Here is a 17964-nt window from a genome sequence, read left to right as displayed (position 1 = left end):
CCAACAAAGAAACCTTAACAGCAGAATCCAAGATTTTAAAACTTTTCTCTTAGCTGAAGGTGGGAAAATTGAAAGAACTCTGACATTAAAGCTGATGGAGGTGGGGAGAAGAGAAAGAAGTGTTTTTTATGGCTATTCCTGAATCCTAAAATACCAGAATCCAGAACGTTTGCCTCAGAAATGATATCTTCAAATTGGGCATGGCCTGTCTCATTAGATATCAAAGAAATGGGAATCTGAGAAATGGTAGGAGCTCATTCATTGAGATCTTCTTCAGTTTTCTAAAGGATTATGAAATAGTCAGGAAAAGATTACACTTAAGTTTTGGGTTGGTGATTTGAAAATGTCTTAAAATAAATGTAGCATGCAAATACTACTATTTTATATAGTTTATATTTAGTAAGTGACTTCTTTCTGCTGGCATGGACCTTGTTGCCATTCTAGATTTCACCACTGTGGCAGATCAAAAGTGTTGTTACGATACAAAGTGGATGAAATCTACTGTGTATCTGCTAACACTCTTTCTTTAGACTATATGTGAAAAACTGCTTTAAGTTCTTTATCTGCTAGACAGCTGGAGCTGTAGGGACTGTTAAAACACAGACACTACACAGGCCTGACCGTGAGTTTGCGCACAGGTGGGTCTGAATGAAAATCCAGTGATCTGGAAGGAGCTGCGTGTGCATGAGTGTGGATGAGAGATCCACAGCAGCGCATAGGTAAGCAGCAAAGAAACTCTGGAGAAACATTTGAAACAGAACACCTCGGGAAAAAAAAAAGTCCAAAGAGTGCTATGGGACAAGCAGGAAATGCTGGGAACCATGAGCTCCATGGAAAATGCTTTCCTTCGTTTGCGTCGTATTGAATTTAGGACAACAGAACTGTATGTATATTATTCATAAATAAACATGATTGCACCAAAGAGATAACTGACTTACAATTGTTTTTCCCATCTATGTGACCTTTTGTTTTTTTAGCTTACTGGTTGGGTCCAAAGGATACCCATAATTTGGATGGTTTGGGAAGTCTAGTTCAACAGTGTGAAACCAGCAAATCCCCATAAAGGGGAGTTTCATGAATAGAGTTTTGCCTTTTCCCCCCCCTCCCTTTTCCTCTCTCCACCTGATAGTAGAGTGACTTAATACCGAGTATCTGGGCTACCATTAAGGGACTTGGAGAAAACAGATTAACAGGTAAGAAATGAGCTATGTTAATGGAATATGCATTATAAAAAGGCAAAGTGATTCTTTTAGACAAAGTCTAAGAAAGGAGGTTATATTGTTTTCATGTGCTATGCCTACATATAATTTATAGGAAAATAAAAATTTACTACTTGTTTTTACATCTTTTTTTTTACAATAATTATGGGCTTGCTAAGGTATGGAAGTGACCTAATAGTTACAATTGTGACCTCTAAGTTATTGTTAATTTTACTGTCAGTATGTACTTCACATCTCCTACTTAATGGTATGCTAATTGTACAGCAGGATGTCACATTCGCCAACATACAGATTCCCTATTTCAATTACAGCTAAGTAAATCTCCATTACTAATGAGTAAGCATTTCTTTTCCATGTACATTTGCATTATAATGGACATTTTCTTTATGCACTAAAATTATTCTTTCCTTGACAACAACTATATATTTTATTCTACAGTAAAGGCTACAACATGATGATTCATTCCTTTCTGTTGGGTTTATCTGTATTTAAATTGTCAAATGTTCTGGATAGCCTGACATTTTCTGTCCCATGTTACTTTTCTGTACTTCCAGAATAAATTTATGTATTTGCTTTAAGACAGCCTACTTAAGACAAATCACAAAAAAGTAAGCTTACGTGTCAGTCATAAATTAAGCCATATTTTCAAAATTGTTGCATTGTTTCATTCATGTTGCTGAGAAATCTCAATTATTTATGTCAGTGCAAAGTGACCTTTACGATATAATGTTTGACTGATTTGAATATAAAGAAGAAGTGACCACAAGTGACCCAAATCAGTGCAAGATCCCACTCTGCTTAACAGAGCATAGCTCTTTGGCTATTAAATACAATCCCTCAAACAGACATTTGCTGCCCTGCCGATGCATGTATCTACAAATGCAACGGGCAGCTGAGTAAAATGAGGGGGGAAGGCTTCCTGTTACATCTGACCTATGCAGCTTTGCTGCCAAATCCACTCCCTCTTGGGGGTAATGGCCAGTCACTGGGTGCCACTGAACTGCTGAACTTGGGCAGCCGGGTGCTGCTGGCGGAGGATTCCCTTCGTCTGCCAGCACGGTGACCCAAGAGGCTTTCCCTGCCCGGCGTCAGGAAACGAAGATATTGGCAAATTGAGTCCCTGTGGCGGAGATCCTGCCTTCATTCCACATGGCCCCGGGAAAATGTATCACCTTTTATACACAAATAAGGACTGTGAGTTTTATTGATAAAGTGATAGTTTAATCTTTGATAATATGCAGCAAAGAAGGTGTTGCTTTGATTTTGAAGGGGCCACTCCCTATGCAGTAAATTATGTTACAGGGATCTTTTTTAGATACCCAAAGAAGGTTTATGTATCAAAGAGGGTGCATTAATGAACAATCATTAATATTCCTGGCGATTTTTTAATTTGGCCTGGTGGGCGTGTATATGGGGAAGAAGATTGGGTTTGGGTTCTTTTAATGATATAAGTACATGGGATATTTTAAAGAAACAAAATGTGGTGAAAGCATTAGGTATCATTCCAGAAATGCAAGAGGAAATGTATGCAACCAGATGTTAGAAGTAACAGATTGATTTCCTGGTCACTGTGCATGAATTCTTTCTAGCCTTGTGTATATCCTGATAATCGGATGGCTTACAGTATAGATACAAAGTTTGTTTTGTTTTTATTTTGAAAGGCCTACGGTATGCAGCCTTTTTCCCAGACAGCAGCAAAAAACAAGGTGAACAATTTTTGCACTATGTGGTTTTGAATTCTGTCATATTTTCTATTACGTTTCTGTCTTCCATTAGGGTAGCATAGTTTACTATATTAACCACCACCATCATCCATATCACTTCCAATTCTGAGTTTAGTCTACATTATGTATGTATGTAGTTTGATGATTTTTTCTCTCTCCTGGGGGCTGGAAGTGGTTACTCACATGTTACAGTTCAAGATGTTGTTACAATGGTTGCCCTTTAATCAGTCCTTTTCGGAGTGGCTGATGACACCTGGTGGTGTATTTTGTAAATGCAGACTTAACCGGGTTTGCAGCTGCCGGAGAATTTGGACCTGTCCTACCCCGAGCACTGACAGTCACAGTTTGAGCTATTTAAATGAATCTGATCTCCTGCATGAAAAAAATGTGTTGGGAGCACATTCTCCTCCCATTCAAATTTCTGTAAACCAGGAGAAGCAATAACATTTCATTGCTGTTGGAGCAAAATTAATGCCTCTGACCTTGCTATTGAGGTCAATAGTGTAGTTGTTCACAGGGGCTATGTACCTTTTTTATTTTCTTTAATAACTTTTCAAATATATTGCATAAATGAATGTTTTATCTATACGTATGCACTAAATATACTGCATTAAACTAAAAATCTTTTCTGTGAAAACCCTGGGTGATTATATTTAGAAATAATGATATTTTCAAAACTTTACAGTGTGAATACTGAAGGAAGCTTCTTCTGGTGTTTTATTTAATGTCATGGTTTCTGGCTTGAGTGTATGATTTTTCTTGCCAGCAAGTATATTTCCGTATGTTTATGAAATTCCACATCTCTTTGCCAGCATATTTCCTAACAATGGAATATCTGGGATATACCAATAAGTAACTAGTATGAATAAAAATTAAGAATCCTGGAATCCTGATTCTGTGGTGAAATTCCTCAGTAGTTGGGACCTATTGAGGTCTTCTCAGTTTGATTTTTATCTGGATAGATCTTTAATCAAAACTGATTCTTTTTCTTGCTTAATTGGCCCTTTACTGCCATCTGATTTTATTTTTAGTTTCATAAAGAAGATAAGCATTACACTTAATATGAAAGAAAAATAAAGCAATACTTTATCCTGATTTTTCTCAGTCTACAGGCAAATCAAGTACATCGACAATGCAGTATCTTTAGTTGTTTCTAAAATATCGTTAAGAAAGGGCTCCCAAATGCACTGCCACTGGACTTTGTGGAAGGGGAAAGATTTGGTGAAATGAGAATGTGTTCTTTATAGCCAAAATCAGTGGTGTTATTACGCCATTCTGAGATATACAGAATTGGCAAGTAAAATTAAAACGAGGAGAAACAATAGAAAAGTCAAGTTACACTGTTAATCTGAACAACAAAGGAAGGCAAAGTTCTGAGTTCAAAAATCATTGATTGTTTCAGGGTTGTTTGGGGGGTTTCTTCACCCCTAAAATTACTGTCCCTGCAGTCCAGCATTCACGGTATATAAACTTTAGTGTAGCCAGTCGGGGTTGAGGCTGTCCCCAAATCTCTTATATTCATGGGAGGCTCTGGTCAGATGAATTATGTACACAACACATCTGCTCTTCAGCATAAGGGACTGGAAGTGCCACTTCTGTGTAGCACCTCTTACGCTGCTCCGTTGGAGGAGACCACTCACATAAGGACTTAAGTGACCATAGTTCCCAGGCATGGGAAAATGAGAATCGGACAAATGCCAGTTCTGGCAGTTGGTGGGAATTGCTGACTCCACCTTTACAACATGACATTAAAAATAATTTGATTAGATTTTTATCAAGATAATTTATTGAAGAATAGGAGTAATTTTTTCAGAGATCTGAACCCATTGAAAAGTGACATTTGACATGAAAAGGCATTGGGAGTTTTATCTGATATATGACAGCTATTTTGTCTTCTAAGTGTAGGGAAAAGTGTGGCATTTTGGATAACAAACATAAACATTGAACAGTGGCCACTGGCAATTCTGTCTGGTTTTAGTACTATAGATTCCTAGAGCAAAATTCTGCCTCCAAATTATATGCATGCTGCTCTCATTTACCTCAGCAAAGCTTGTGCACATGTTTCAAAGGTCAGAATTTGGCCGTTGGGGCTGAATTTTCAAGGAAGAGTGTATTAAAGACATCTGTGCATCAGCAGAACCATATCCTTTGTCTTCTGTAGAACATTTCAGGAATAAGCCTAGTGTTATTGGACACTGCAAGTGAAACATTTTCTATTTTTTGAATTGCATTGGGATTGCTTAGCAGAAACGTTTCTTGCAGTAATAGGTTCATGATTTCATTTATTTCTTGTAACTCAACACTTTGATACTGAAAAGTTGTTAGTTTTAAGAGACTAAGACTGGAAGGGACTGCCCTTCAGAAAATTACAGTTGAAAATATACTGTAACAATCAAAACAAGGGGAAATAGTCCAAGGAAATAGGTATGGTCTGTTGAGGTGCACAAACTTTTGTTTGTAGTCTAATACAGAGAGGTCAACAAGTGTTTTACACAAAGGTAGAAAACAAACCCACTTTTCATTGTGGACAGAACTCACATTTGAAATTGTTACTAATCAGACAAAACTGAAAAAACTAAAACTTGGCATTCATATTCTATTGGAGTTAGTGTGTATTAAACTGATGAAGATCTTTAAACATGTAGGTTTTTCCCCTGTTTTTTAAACATTATACACTTCTTAAAATGTTTATAATGTCTAATTGCTGCTGGATTTCAAGACATATCAATTTTGTTCTTAGTTCCTGCAGATTTTGACAGAATGTCATACCAAAATATTTTGTATTTTTTGTAGGACTGGGAAACAGAAAATCATGACTGGTATTGTTTTGAATGCCATTTGCCTGGAGAGGTGTTGATATGTGACCTGTGTTTTCGTGTGTATCATTCCAAGTGTTTGTCTGATGAGTTCAGGCTTAGAGACAGCAGTAGTCACTGGCAGTGCCCAGTTTGCAGGGTGAGTACCTATGAGATTTCATGTGCTGATTAGAGGATTGATATTCATTAATAGATTCATTAAGGTGTCCAGATGGTCTGGCCAGGTTAATGGATAAAGAACTGAATATTGAAACAATGGTACATACCTAGAGCATCTATACAGAGATACCAAAATATGGTGCGTGTAGCAGATGGTCATTTTTGAAGAGTCCAGCAAGTTTTACTTATGCATTTGAACGCACACAGTATACTGTGTGGGAATGTGTGTGTTCGTATGTATGCCTTGTGTGAATGCAGTATATTGTGGAAATCTTCAACATGAGTAAACAAATTGCTGTATAAGATGCTACTGTTTCTACTTAACATCATTTTAATGAATCATAATGTATTTTTTTTGTATTTTGATGACTGCATTCTTAATATTTTATTGGAATCATATCTTACATTATAAAGCCACAATCATGTTACTGATGAGGGCAGTATCAAAAAATATGGGGTGAAATCCTGCTTCTCATTTACTAATGTGGATTCTATTGGTGCAAAAAGGCCAATATGGATTTTACCCATAGTATCCATGTCTATGTTGCTTTTTCTTTAAAATTGCTATGAGTATGGTAGGGAGACAGCAAAGCGTATTTTTAATATACTTTCCAAGAATGAGCAGGTACATTGTCTACGTGTCATTAGTAGACTAAACATTCTAGTCAGGATGGTGCTTACTGGTACCTGGCCTTGAAGCAGCCAGATAGGTCTCCTTACTGTTGTCATATCCGCATCACCTCCTCCAATGGAGCACATTCCTAGGCTTCCTTAAATGGATGAATAATGCATATGATTGTTTAAGGTAAAATTATTGCTACAGAAAGGCATAAAACTGCCAGTTGCATTCTTCTTTGGATTGCTGGAGGGAGAGGAAATTCCCTTGCTAAAAGCTTAGATGTAGCTGTAGAGCAGCAGACTGACCTTCAGATGATCTGTGCTGCAAGGAATGTAAGGGTTCAGGCACTCGGTAGTACAGAGAAGCAGTTTTTGAAAACACGTGGATTGTTTTGTTTCAAAACAGCACTTTCTGACTGCTGTTACCGTAGGACCAGTTGTAAAAAACATGTTGCCTGTTGCCTCAGGTTGGCAGCTCTCAGGGTTTAGGGAAATAGCAAGAAAATTGAGCCTGCCTCAAGGAAGTGGAAAGGAATGAAAAAGTAGTGGTGGCAGGGAAAGAACAGTTAAGAATAAGAACACATACTATATCTCTCCATATTGAATTACTAGCATTTAATTTAGCTATTCAATATTCCCTCTGTTAAAAACAAAGAATGACCACATATAGGTGAATTGCTTTCACATTTTTAAATAAATCTCTTTAATAATGGTTGGTTCTTGTAATAAGTATTGATAGTTCTTATAAATAGTTAAAATTAAATAAACTGGATCCAGTCTCCACTATAGTTCACCAGTAATTTTAGATGACGCCTGGTTAGAGTAGGTAATGTAAATGGTTTAAGCCACCTTGTATATGAGGTGGTTTATAATATGTCTTGTAACATGGATGTTGTCAGAGTGGAAGTGCTGAATCATTGCATGAAATATGCACACATACGTAGGGTGGTCAGCTTTGAGAACAGCTTCACTTTCATCCCAGAGCCTTGAAATCCTTTATGGCAATGATATTAAAAAAAAGTTTACCTTGAAAAATTCCCATGAAACTCAGACCAAGTGCTCTGTCTGTGTCTGTCGTTCTGCATATTGGTTGCCTTTTTGTTACACAAAGACTAAGGAGAGGGTTTGGGGGCTCTTACATACTTCCTGCCCCAGAGATCTTTGGCTTGCTCAGTGCCTCAGATGGTGATCAACCTATTTTTGTGACTATTCCATTTTGAATGCCATGGCATCCTTTTCCCCCACCGTGCTGGCAACTCCTATTTTCCTTGTAATTAATCCAAATCACTTCAAGCCCTAATTCTGCAAACTTGGACTAAGGAGGCTTGCACAGGCCCTGTAACCTATGGAGGTCTAGTTTGGCATGGGAGTTAGCATCCTTGTGCCAGGCTTCAGTATTCTTCCTCTACTTTCTCCCCACCTCCCTAGGAAATGACTACTCTAATTTTATTTTAAAAGCAAGAGAGAGGCCTACACTCAAAAAACTGTGGTAATTTGGAGAGCCCTGGCTGATGTCCAGAAGACGTAACAGAGCTTGACTATCTTGCATAAGGGCAGTGGGATTTACTTTGCATTATCAGCAGTAAATATGTACATTCAAGAAAAGTAATAGCCGGGACAAAGGCATGCATATATTTTCATACTTTATTCTTGTAACTGGACATAGCACTTTTCACCTGGGGATTTCAAAGCTCTTTAACAAGGTGAAGTAAAAATATGTTTGAAACCTAATATATTGGGAGAAATAATTGAAGAACACTTCATTCTTATGTTAAGATTGCTTCTGTAATGCTGCCAAGGTCAGCAAGCCTTTGGATTATTCATTTCACAATTGCTGGTTGTACTAGTTCAATCAACCTGTGCAGCTTTATCTTGCACACTTGACTACTCAGAAACATTTTATAAAGGACATTGCCAAGGATTTGTTCATAACTTTAAAATATTTTTCCTCCCATAACATTTATAACAGTCCCTTGCAAACCTTGGTCTGGACTGTTTCCCTGCTTGTGTTTTTTCTCTACTGCATCCATAAGCAAGAAAGTCCACTTCCTGGCTTTTTTTTTTAACTTGACAGTACCAATCTGAATATTTTGAACCCTACATAATTCTCAGCAGGAGTCAAGAGTCAAACAAAGTTCAATTCAAACCACATTGCAGTGATTGAAAATTTTCCCTGACTGCAGACTAATCATTGTCTTAAGTGAAATAAATTGGTATTATCAGCAAAATTCCTGGTAGACAGGTCACAAGAGAAAGACTCAGTATTGAATGAACTTAGTGATTACATTCCCCATTACTGGAACGGTCCATTCAAGACAGGGTTGGTCAACTGAATTTCTGAAGGATGCAGGAGACTTGTACATTTATTGCTGCTCTTTGATTAGATAAAAGGAGGAAATTAATTTTCTCCAGCTGTTAATTTAGCACCTAAAGACTACAGAAAGTACTGCAAAAATACTAGTGGTTTTTTTGGGGAAAACAGATAGATATATAAAATCTGAATAGGAGAATATTGATCACATGTTGGGGTAACCAACTATTATTATTTCTTTTTGTAAAAATTCAAATTTTAAAATAATTCTGTAGAAAGGTAAAATTATCCATGGTGACATTTAGTTTGTCCAGAGGAATAGATTTGGATTTGTGAAACAAAAAGAAAGAATTATTCATATAGTTTCACTTGACTCCTAAATTTTTTGCAGAAGATCAGATTTATCTTCCATGCATATGCTTTGCAAGGAATTATAACCAATTTACCTATCATAATGGACGTTTCAGTATTTCTGTTTTTTATATATATGAGAGTAAAGTAAACTCTAGAGCTTAAGATTTTAAATGCTGTGCTGATAAGTATTCTATAAATAGGCTATTTCTGAGTTCTGGTACTGTACTAAGCATTTCATAGAGTCCATAAAAATACACCATCATGCAGTTTACAATCAACTTCAGACATAAGTTGACAAGTGAGAATGACAAACAGTAGAAAGTTAGAAGCACAGAAAGATCAAGGTTACTTAAGTGAAGTAACTCAAGTACTTAGATTAGGGGGTTTTAGGTACTAGCTGTCAGTCAGGATGGTTAGTGAAAAATACAAGGAAGGAAGAACGAACATGGCTCTGTTGACTTTATGGAGCGTTATGGTAGGAGTTTGTTAGATAACTGTATGATGAAACATATTCTGTAAACAGGATTTGGCATAATCACACAAATAACAGCCACAGATTGGTGGGTGAAGGGAAGTCCTAGTATAGGACCGATATTAGCACCACATGGTTCAGCATGCAGAGCCCACAATTGGGGAGGGAGCTGTTAGTGCTCGGCAGGTCCCTCTCATACACCTTGCAGCTGTGTGCACCCTTGAGTAAATCAGGGAGCCAGTAGAACTAGGCACAGCATGGGGCGTATTTGATAAAGGAATTTGTCCATAGCAGTGAGAAAACTGGGAGACTTCCACTTAGAGCCTGCTACCACCTTCTCTGTGCACGTAAAAGCATATTTAATTTATATGATGCTTCTTACTCAGAAGGTGCTCAATGCACCATGTAAGTACAAACCAATTTGTGGATTCAGCTGTAACATTGCTAAAAGCACCTAATGCTTTGAAAAGTCTAGTTGAACTGCATATGGTCTGGAAAGAGGCAGGTCTTATGCCATATTCTGCTCATGCAGATGCTTTTCCATACGCTGCTTAGGGCATATGGCGCACTGGTTGCTCTGAGACCCATCCCATGTGCCTGCATACCTTTCTTAATGGTGCAGGAAACCTGAGGACCTGAGGGCTGCGAGTTTGAGAAGGCGGCAGAGCAGTAAAGCTTTCCATATGTAGCACCAAATTCCTCTGGAAATTTAAGCCCTAAGAAAAAAATATCCAAGGGCCAGTGGGTAAAGCAAGGGGTTTCTAAACAGCAGTGGTGAATGGATGTTAGACTCTTGCACATAGTTCCCCTCTGCAGATACACCCCTGGAAACCTGAATTGCTTCCGAAAATGGAACTGGTGCCTTAGAAACATGCATCTGTCATTGAGCAGCCTTCACCTAATCCATCACCGAACTGAAATGAAGCTCTTTGATGTGCGTATGCACATGACAGTTGAGGGAGGAAGAGAAAAAAATATTCGTTAATGGGAGATTGTAGGGAAACCTCTTTACATGGAGAAATTGTAATTGAAATGCTTATAGCTAGACAGAATGCTGGCACTAACACCTTTCAGTTCTTAAAGTTTCTCTATTTTTTTCTCTTCAAATGAAAGATTGCAGCAACAGCAGCATAGCGACCATTGTCACACTGGGAGTTGAGAACTACATGCTAACTCGGGGTGCAAAGGACAGTCACTTTCATCATAAACAGTTCTGCTGCAGGATGGAGTGTTTCTTGGCAGTACCCCTCACTGTTGCTAACCTCGTGTGGTTCGGAAAGTCTTGTAGTGAATTCCTGCACTATAACCATGTCAGAATTGCTAAATAAGTCACATCTGCACAGTGTAATATATTGCTACCTGCTTTAATAGCTAAGCAGTATTATTAATCTGGAATATTGAATACAAAAAGCAATGTAAATCCAACCTTCAGGTACCAGCTTCTAAGAAATAGATGTGGCACAGAGAATACAGCATATATAAGGTATTTCCTGTACCCACAAGCAAAGAGGTAGGTTGCAGCCTTGGCCTTCCACCTACCAGATCTCATTAATCTTCTACATGAAGATTGCTATTGTGAAGTTTATTACTTCACTCCTACATCCCCTATGTAAACATGTATGCCTGACCAAGCCTTTCAGTTTACCGTTATTCAAAGCAGAAGGCTTGCAGATTTCACTAAAAATTGGTGTGACTTAAAAATCATCCTTTTTGTGGTTTAACCCCGGTAGGCAGCTAAGCACCACACAACTGCTCTCTCACTTCTCCCCAACTCCCAGTGGGACAGATGAAAAGAAAAGGACAAGTAAAAGCAAGAAAACTTTTGGGTTGAGATAAAAATTGTTTAATAAGTGGAGAAATGGAAGAGAGAAAAAAAAAAAAAGAAGAAACAAAATCAGGGATGCAAAGGCAATGATTCACCACCCTCCATGGGTAGACTGATGCCCAGCCAGTTCCTGAACAAAAGATGACTAACCCCCTTAAACACCCTCCTCTCCCTTTCTGTTGCCGAGCATGACATTATATGGCATGGAATATCTCTTTGGTTAGTTCAGGTCATCTGCCTGGTTGTGTCTCCTCCCAACTTCTTGCGTAACCCCCAGTCTATTCACTATGGGGGAACAGTGAGAAACAACGAAGGCCTTGACACGGTGCAAATACTGTTCAGCAAGAACTAAAACATCAGTGTGTTATCAACAGTGTTTTGGTCACAAATCTAAACCACAACACCATATGAGCTGCTACAAAGACAATGAACTTCATCCCAGCCAGACCTAGTACAACCCTGTATTAAGATAATATATCCTACAAATAGGACATCTACAAGTATGAAGGTCCTGATAATCTTTTGGGGCTGGATTGAATCTTGGCAGTCTCCTTGAAAGAAACTTGTACTTAGACAAGGTTTGCAGTAGCGTATCATAGTAGATGTGACTATGGGAAAAGATACGCAGTGGATCTTGCCATTTTTACATTCACAAGCCACCATCCTTGTTTTTGTTTCCCAAAAGTAAGAAATTAAAAGACCTAATTTTAATTTATACTTGCTTCTATATCACTCTGGCTATAAAGGGACCTGGAAGTGGGTATATTTTCTTGTGTCAGAGCAATATGAATAGATTTTACGCAAAGTCTACCCCCCATCTATAGTATTATCTACTTTCTTGCTTTAAGTGGCTCTAGGTTGGCTTCTCTGTGAACCCTACAAGTCTTCAAAATGCATAATAGAGGTTTTCTTTATTAAAAAATCACACATTTTCCATTATAGCTTCCAAAGAATTTGTGAGTGGTACTTCCTACAGGGCTAATCTTTGTTGAAAAGTGAATGAAGCAGTTGGATTATAACTTGCTTTCTACAAACAGTGAGCAACCTTGCCATAAAAAGACCTTTTGCTGGCCTATAGGCTGCAATTCCCTAAATTCATTACCTTTCAACATTTAGTAGAGGAACCTGGAGATCAATTTTTGCTTAAAATAAATCAATGTAGGGAATTGAAGAAAAAGTGCAGAAATTCAAATTTGCCTGAATTGGCAAGTTAATTATATCATTTTCATTGGTGCTTAAGATGGTATTAATTGCTGACATCAGTAACAATACAAACCCAGCTATCTATCTTTTCTTATGATCTGAAGGATAAGACTGTAAACCATCTATCTTAACACAGTCTCTTACAAACTGTCTTGCCTGTCAGGGCATGAAAAATGGTTCGCATGAATTCTGAAACACTTTCAAAGGATGATAAATTCAGAACCATGTCAGAAAACGAGGTGTAGAAGGACCAGTGAGTGGAAGTGAATTTTATTGTGTCCTAATAAGTTTCAGTCTTTTAAAATGCTGTGTCATTAGCAAGCATACAGCACTCCACTGCCTAAAATGACAAAATGACAGCAGTGTTTCATAATGCAGATAATGTAATGCACATTTGGGTTTGCATTTGCAGTAGCAATGTTGGTTTATGCAAAACTGAATAGGTTAATTGAATTCCAGCAGAACGCACGTTCTTATGGCAAAGTAAAACATGAATATACGGAAGGTGATTAAGACATACAGCGCAGGGTAAAATTCTGTCTCATTCCAGAATTTGGAAGGAAGGTCTGGGAACCATTAATATTATGAAAATAATGCTTAAATGCACTGTAAGTGTTAGAAAGACCTGGTGCTGACCCTTTTCACAGTAGTGAGTTTTACCCAACAGCAGTAGTGCCCTGTCAGGAAAAAGCTATAGCGTTGTTAAGCAGACTGTAGTATCTATATAGGTTCATGATTGAACTGCTGTTTCAGTACGGTTTGTAATGATTCTATGGATACTGTTAAGCAATCAAACACCTTCATTGGTAGTGCTGTGTACAATTTTGATTTAAGAAGGAGGTAATAAGTACAATCCTGAGATGTATAGGTTGCACACTTACTGTAGCACAAGGACCAGCCTGTGATTTTCAGTGTCTTTAGTGTCTTGCAGGAGGAATATAAGCAGAGGAGACACAATCAAATCTTGTCCTTTTTTTGCACTAATGTGTAATTTATACTGTTGCCAAGTAAACATGTAAAAGTAGTTGCTCTGTACTCAAAGTGTCTGCTCCCTCTATATGTTCAGAGTCATATATAAGTAATTCAGTAAAAAATAGCATACTTCTAGTGATTAATAGTTCATAAGCATCATACCTCTTTTAGCTACCTATTAGGATGTAGATTCTGTTTTTTCTTCTGTTTGCTAAGCAACAGTCACCTGCACAATTATGTGGATCTTGCTAAAGACCACCAAAATTTGAAGATGCAGGTGTAACTGAGCCAGTTTGGTCCACACAGCTTGTGTATAGGTGGTGATGGGAGGCATGAGAAGGGGAGAACTCAGCTTGGCACTCAGTGTATTCAGAGGTGTGAGGACAAATTAAACATTTTTGCAAGAGACGTGAGCAGTTAGAAATCACTTCAGGATAATACACCTGGAACCCATGTTGTTGTTTCACTGTGCTTTTGTTTTGGAGAACTACTGTAGGCAAGAACAAGGAGGAGATAGCACTTTTCAGCCAGCTGTTGTAAGGCCATGCAGAACTGCGCACAGCTGCTGTGACCTGGAGTTGGAAAGGCTGGTTTGTAGGAGCACGCCGGGCATTTGCAGACAGCCACCTTCTTTTCAGCAGCACGTTTTCTGTATGCACTGCTTCCCGCTAGCCTGGATTGACTTTGAAGGGTGGAAATAAGTCTCTAAGATGAGGAGGGGGAAACACTCTGGATCCTGAACTGCTAAAAAGAAGCAGTCTGTGTTCCAGAATCTGGATTAGATTTTTTGAAGGAAGAACCACAAAAATCAACACCTGCTATGTTTCTCGAGCAGTAAAAAGTGCTCTGAGATTTTACTGACTAGACTCTATTTGACTTTCTCCTAGATGGTGTCATTTTGCCTAGTAAGCACATAATTTGTAGATGGTACAGGATATTCTTTTAAAAATAATTTCTTATTTTGCCAAAAATATTAATGCCTTGCTAATAAAAAGACCATTAAATAAATTTTAAACTGCTCCTTAAAATGCCCTTCTTCATTGCTTTATTCTAATTGGCACTTTTTTACATGAGAGGTTTTGACAAAGTATTATGGATACAAGTGGAAATAAACCCTATAATTCTTCTGTAGCTGAAGTCCTCAGCCCAGACATAACTCAAAAAAGCATACATAGTTGTTGTGATGTGTTAGTGTTACTGATTTCCCAGAAAAGATTTTCCCTAAAAAATTATGTGATATGTAATTCAAAGTTACCTTTTCAAATAATGTTGTGATGCAGAGAAAATTTTTATTGGATGAAATTTGAAGTCAAGTTTAAATAATAATATGATCCTGTTTTTATTTGGCAGAGTATCAAGAAGAAAAACACAAGTAAACAAGAGATGAGCACATACCTGCGATTCATAGTATCTCGTATGAAGGAGCGGGTGAGTCTGGAACAGGGAAGTTTATCGAAGTGTTGGGTTGCACTGTAGAGGATACATTGCAGTGACTGTGCAGGGAGGAGGGCTACAAGAGGGTGTAATTTTATTTTCCCTGTTTTTATTTTATTTATGTATTTCAACATACACTTACCATGTTGGATTAGTATCATTCTGGCAGAAGTAGTTTATGCCATGGGCCTGTGGCTCCTCTGAAATGATCATTTTTCAGATTTGAGACACATGTAATCTGTCAGATTGTGGATCTACAGTTTGTCCTTTGTGTATTCCCCACCTTAAATGTTCCAAACTATTGCATTTTTTAAATCTTTTTTTGTTTTTTAAGTATATTCTAAATGCAATAACTTACACTGTCTCATGGTCCTTTCAGGCTATAGATCTAAACAAGAAAGGGAAGGACAACAAACACCCAATGTATAGAAGGCTGGTGCACTCAGCTGTTGATGTTCCGACTATACAGGAGGTAGAATGACTTGCTTTCTAATTTCCACACTTTTTATGTTGTCTTTTAACAGTGAAGATAAACCTTAAGAACTAAAGTACTAATCCTGTTTAATTCTCCTTATGATCATTATTTCAGTATTGTATGCAGCATTGGATATGGGAGCTTAAAATTTGAAACTTTTCCTCATAAATAGGTAACTGAGTAAAACCATTTTGAGTGGTGCCTAGTTTTCAGACACAGAGTATCCTCAGTTCCTTTTGTACTAAAGTTTTACTAGGAGCTGTAGGTAGCTGAAATGTTTAGAGAAAACACTCTTTATCTAAGTCACTGAATATGGACTTGAGTGCCCATGTTTGCATATCTGGCCCAATGTTTTTGACCATATTCCAATTTTAGTCATTAAGGCCTTGTGTAGGTGGCAACTTTATAAGCACCTAAATGGTTCATGAAGAACCAATCATTTTATTGATCATGAAAAAGCAAGACTCACTTAAAACATCTGTTTTGCATTAATTGTTCCAAAAATAAAATACTAGTAAATATGTTGTCCTTTTTTTCTGAACCAAAGGCCTGACCGTGACTCATGTAAATCAACTGCACATGGCCAAAATGAACTGCATATTCATCTTTATTCATTGCTGCAACTGGATTGCTATGCAATGCTGTAGTATATATTGCCCTTTACAACCATAGATGTGAAAAGCCTTTGTTTTATTACTGTTACTGAAACACATGGATAAACAGTAGCTTCACTGGCAGTTTTGGAGACCAGCACTACTGGCTGGCTTGAAGTACTGGCAACACTGGTTGAGCCTGAAAATAGGTCAGGCCTCCCTTTCACTGTGTCACCTTCACCTGCTTCCACAGAAGGTCTTTTGGCCTTGATAACATCCTAGAAACTGATGATGTTTTGTTTGATGATTGGAATTCTCATAGGTGTTCTTGACAGAGCACAACTGAAAATGCTGCATTCCTTATCAGACAAAAGACCATACTAGGAAAATGAACTGCATGGCTCCATGTAGGCAGTTGTTACGAGTCTGGAAGACTAAGACAATCAGCATTCATCAGAAAACACTGACTGTCAAGTGAAGATCCTGGAAGCGTAAAGGCAGTCAACATTGATTTGAAACTAGCTGGTATTTTAAGGTACAAAATCTTCACCTCAGGGAATATATTTTAATTTGAACAAGTGTTCTGGGCCACACCTTATGATGAAGCTCCTCCAGTTTTACCTTGTTATAAACAGGAGAATTTTTTTAAAACTTAGTCAAGTATTAAAGTACCTGGTTTACTTCTGGGCATTGCATAAAGAGACCAGTGCAGCCAGGTACTAACAAACCATGTCAAAGAGTTGTAAGTATTCCTTCTGTATGCAGGAAAGGCAGTGTCTGATCTCTGTTGCATAATGCAGATTTCTGTCAAAGCTTCTCTGCTTAAAACAGGTACAGCGCTTCAACAGTTTTTCATAGTCCTTTGTTTTCTTCTGTGTAGAAAGTAAATGAAGGAAAGTACAGGAGTTACGAGGAGTTCAAAGCAGACGCTCAGCTGCTTCTACACAACACAGTGATTTTCTATGGAGGTAAAGTACTACATTTACTACTTGCTTTATTTGATTTATCTGTATCTGTAGGAAACTCACAAGTTCAGGACTGAATTTGGTATTACATAATCTTAAGTGTGGATGAGCTCATTTGAGAGCCCTTAAAAAGCAAAGTAAGCTGCAAGAGGACTTTGCAGGGTGTTTTCTGGCCCACCTACTACACAACTATTTTCATCCTCTCTGGCTAAACTTGTTAGTGGGGATTTGCACCTTTGCCATCCTGTTTCTTTTGCAGCCTAAGTCATAAATCAGTCTATACTGCAGATTTCTGCCAGTATACACATGTTGTTCTAGGGGGGAAAGAGGTCTGATCTCTGATGCGCTGTGTCAGCAGAAACATGTACTACCAACACATATTTTTCACTTGTGGGCAATATCTGCCATATTGCAACAGTGAATATAGCTACATCCCCACTAGAAGTGTCCTGCTGGTGCAGTGTATGGAGGTACAGCCATTAGAGAAGCTGCCAGCCACTGGCAAGGTAATAAATGACTGTTAGATGAAATAACAGTCTGATTGCAAGTGGAGAAACACCACCACCACGTCCAGAAGTTATAGCCAGGTCCTGTAACAAGATTCTCCAAAGCCATCATTTCAGGAAGGATCTCCCCTGCAGACACGGCCCGCATCAGGGAAACTGGGAGGAGGGTGGGACCAGTCTATTTGCAGCATCAGAATATCCACACTGTTATTGGTAGGGAGAGATGTGAGTGTGCTAATAAATACACAGTGTAAAGGGAAACACATAGTGATAAATAGTCTGTGAAACATTACTCTGAGCAGAAATACTACGTGATT

General features: G+C 38.1%; 1 protein-coding gene across 7 annotated transcripts in view; it reads left to right on the top strand.

The window, feature by feature from the left end:
- Window positions 1-17964, top strand: part of ZMYND11 (zinc finger MYND-type containing 11) — a 108412-nt gene that overhangs the window by 74123 nt on the left and 16325 nt on the right. For 3 of the 7 annotated variants that reach the window (XM_075746595.1, XM_075746598.1, XM_075746596.1), the window contains 5 exons: window positions 2882-2926; window positions 5738-5899; window positions 15025-15102; window positions 15488-15580; window positions 17057-17144. In XM_075746595.1, the coding sequence (XP_075602710.1) occupies window positions 2882-2926; window positions 5738-5899; window positions 15025-15102; window positions 15488-15580; window positions 17057-17144 (466 nt within the window). The remainder of the gene's footprint in view (window positions 1-2881; window positions 2927-5737; window positions 5900-15024; window positions 15103-15487; window positions 15581-17056; window positions 17145-17964) is intronic. The other 4 variants (XM_075746600.1, XM_075746601.1, XM_075746597.1 and 1 more) reach the window with 3 other exon arrangements.

This window comes from Balearica regulorum, chromosome 2 (genome assembly GCF_011004875.1).
Source record: "Balearica regulorum gibbericeps isolate bBalReg1 chromosome 2, bBalReg1.pri, whole genome shotgun sequence".
Lineage (NCBI taxonomy): Eukaryota > Metazoa > Chordata > Aves > Gruiformes > Gruidae > Balearica > Balearica regulorum.
Note: the sequence above shows the minus strand (reverse complement) of the source record. Positions and strands in the feature narration are given on the sequence as shown.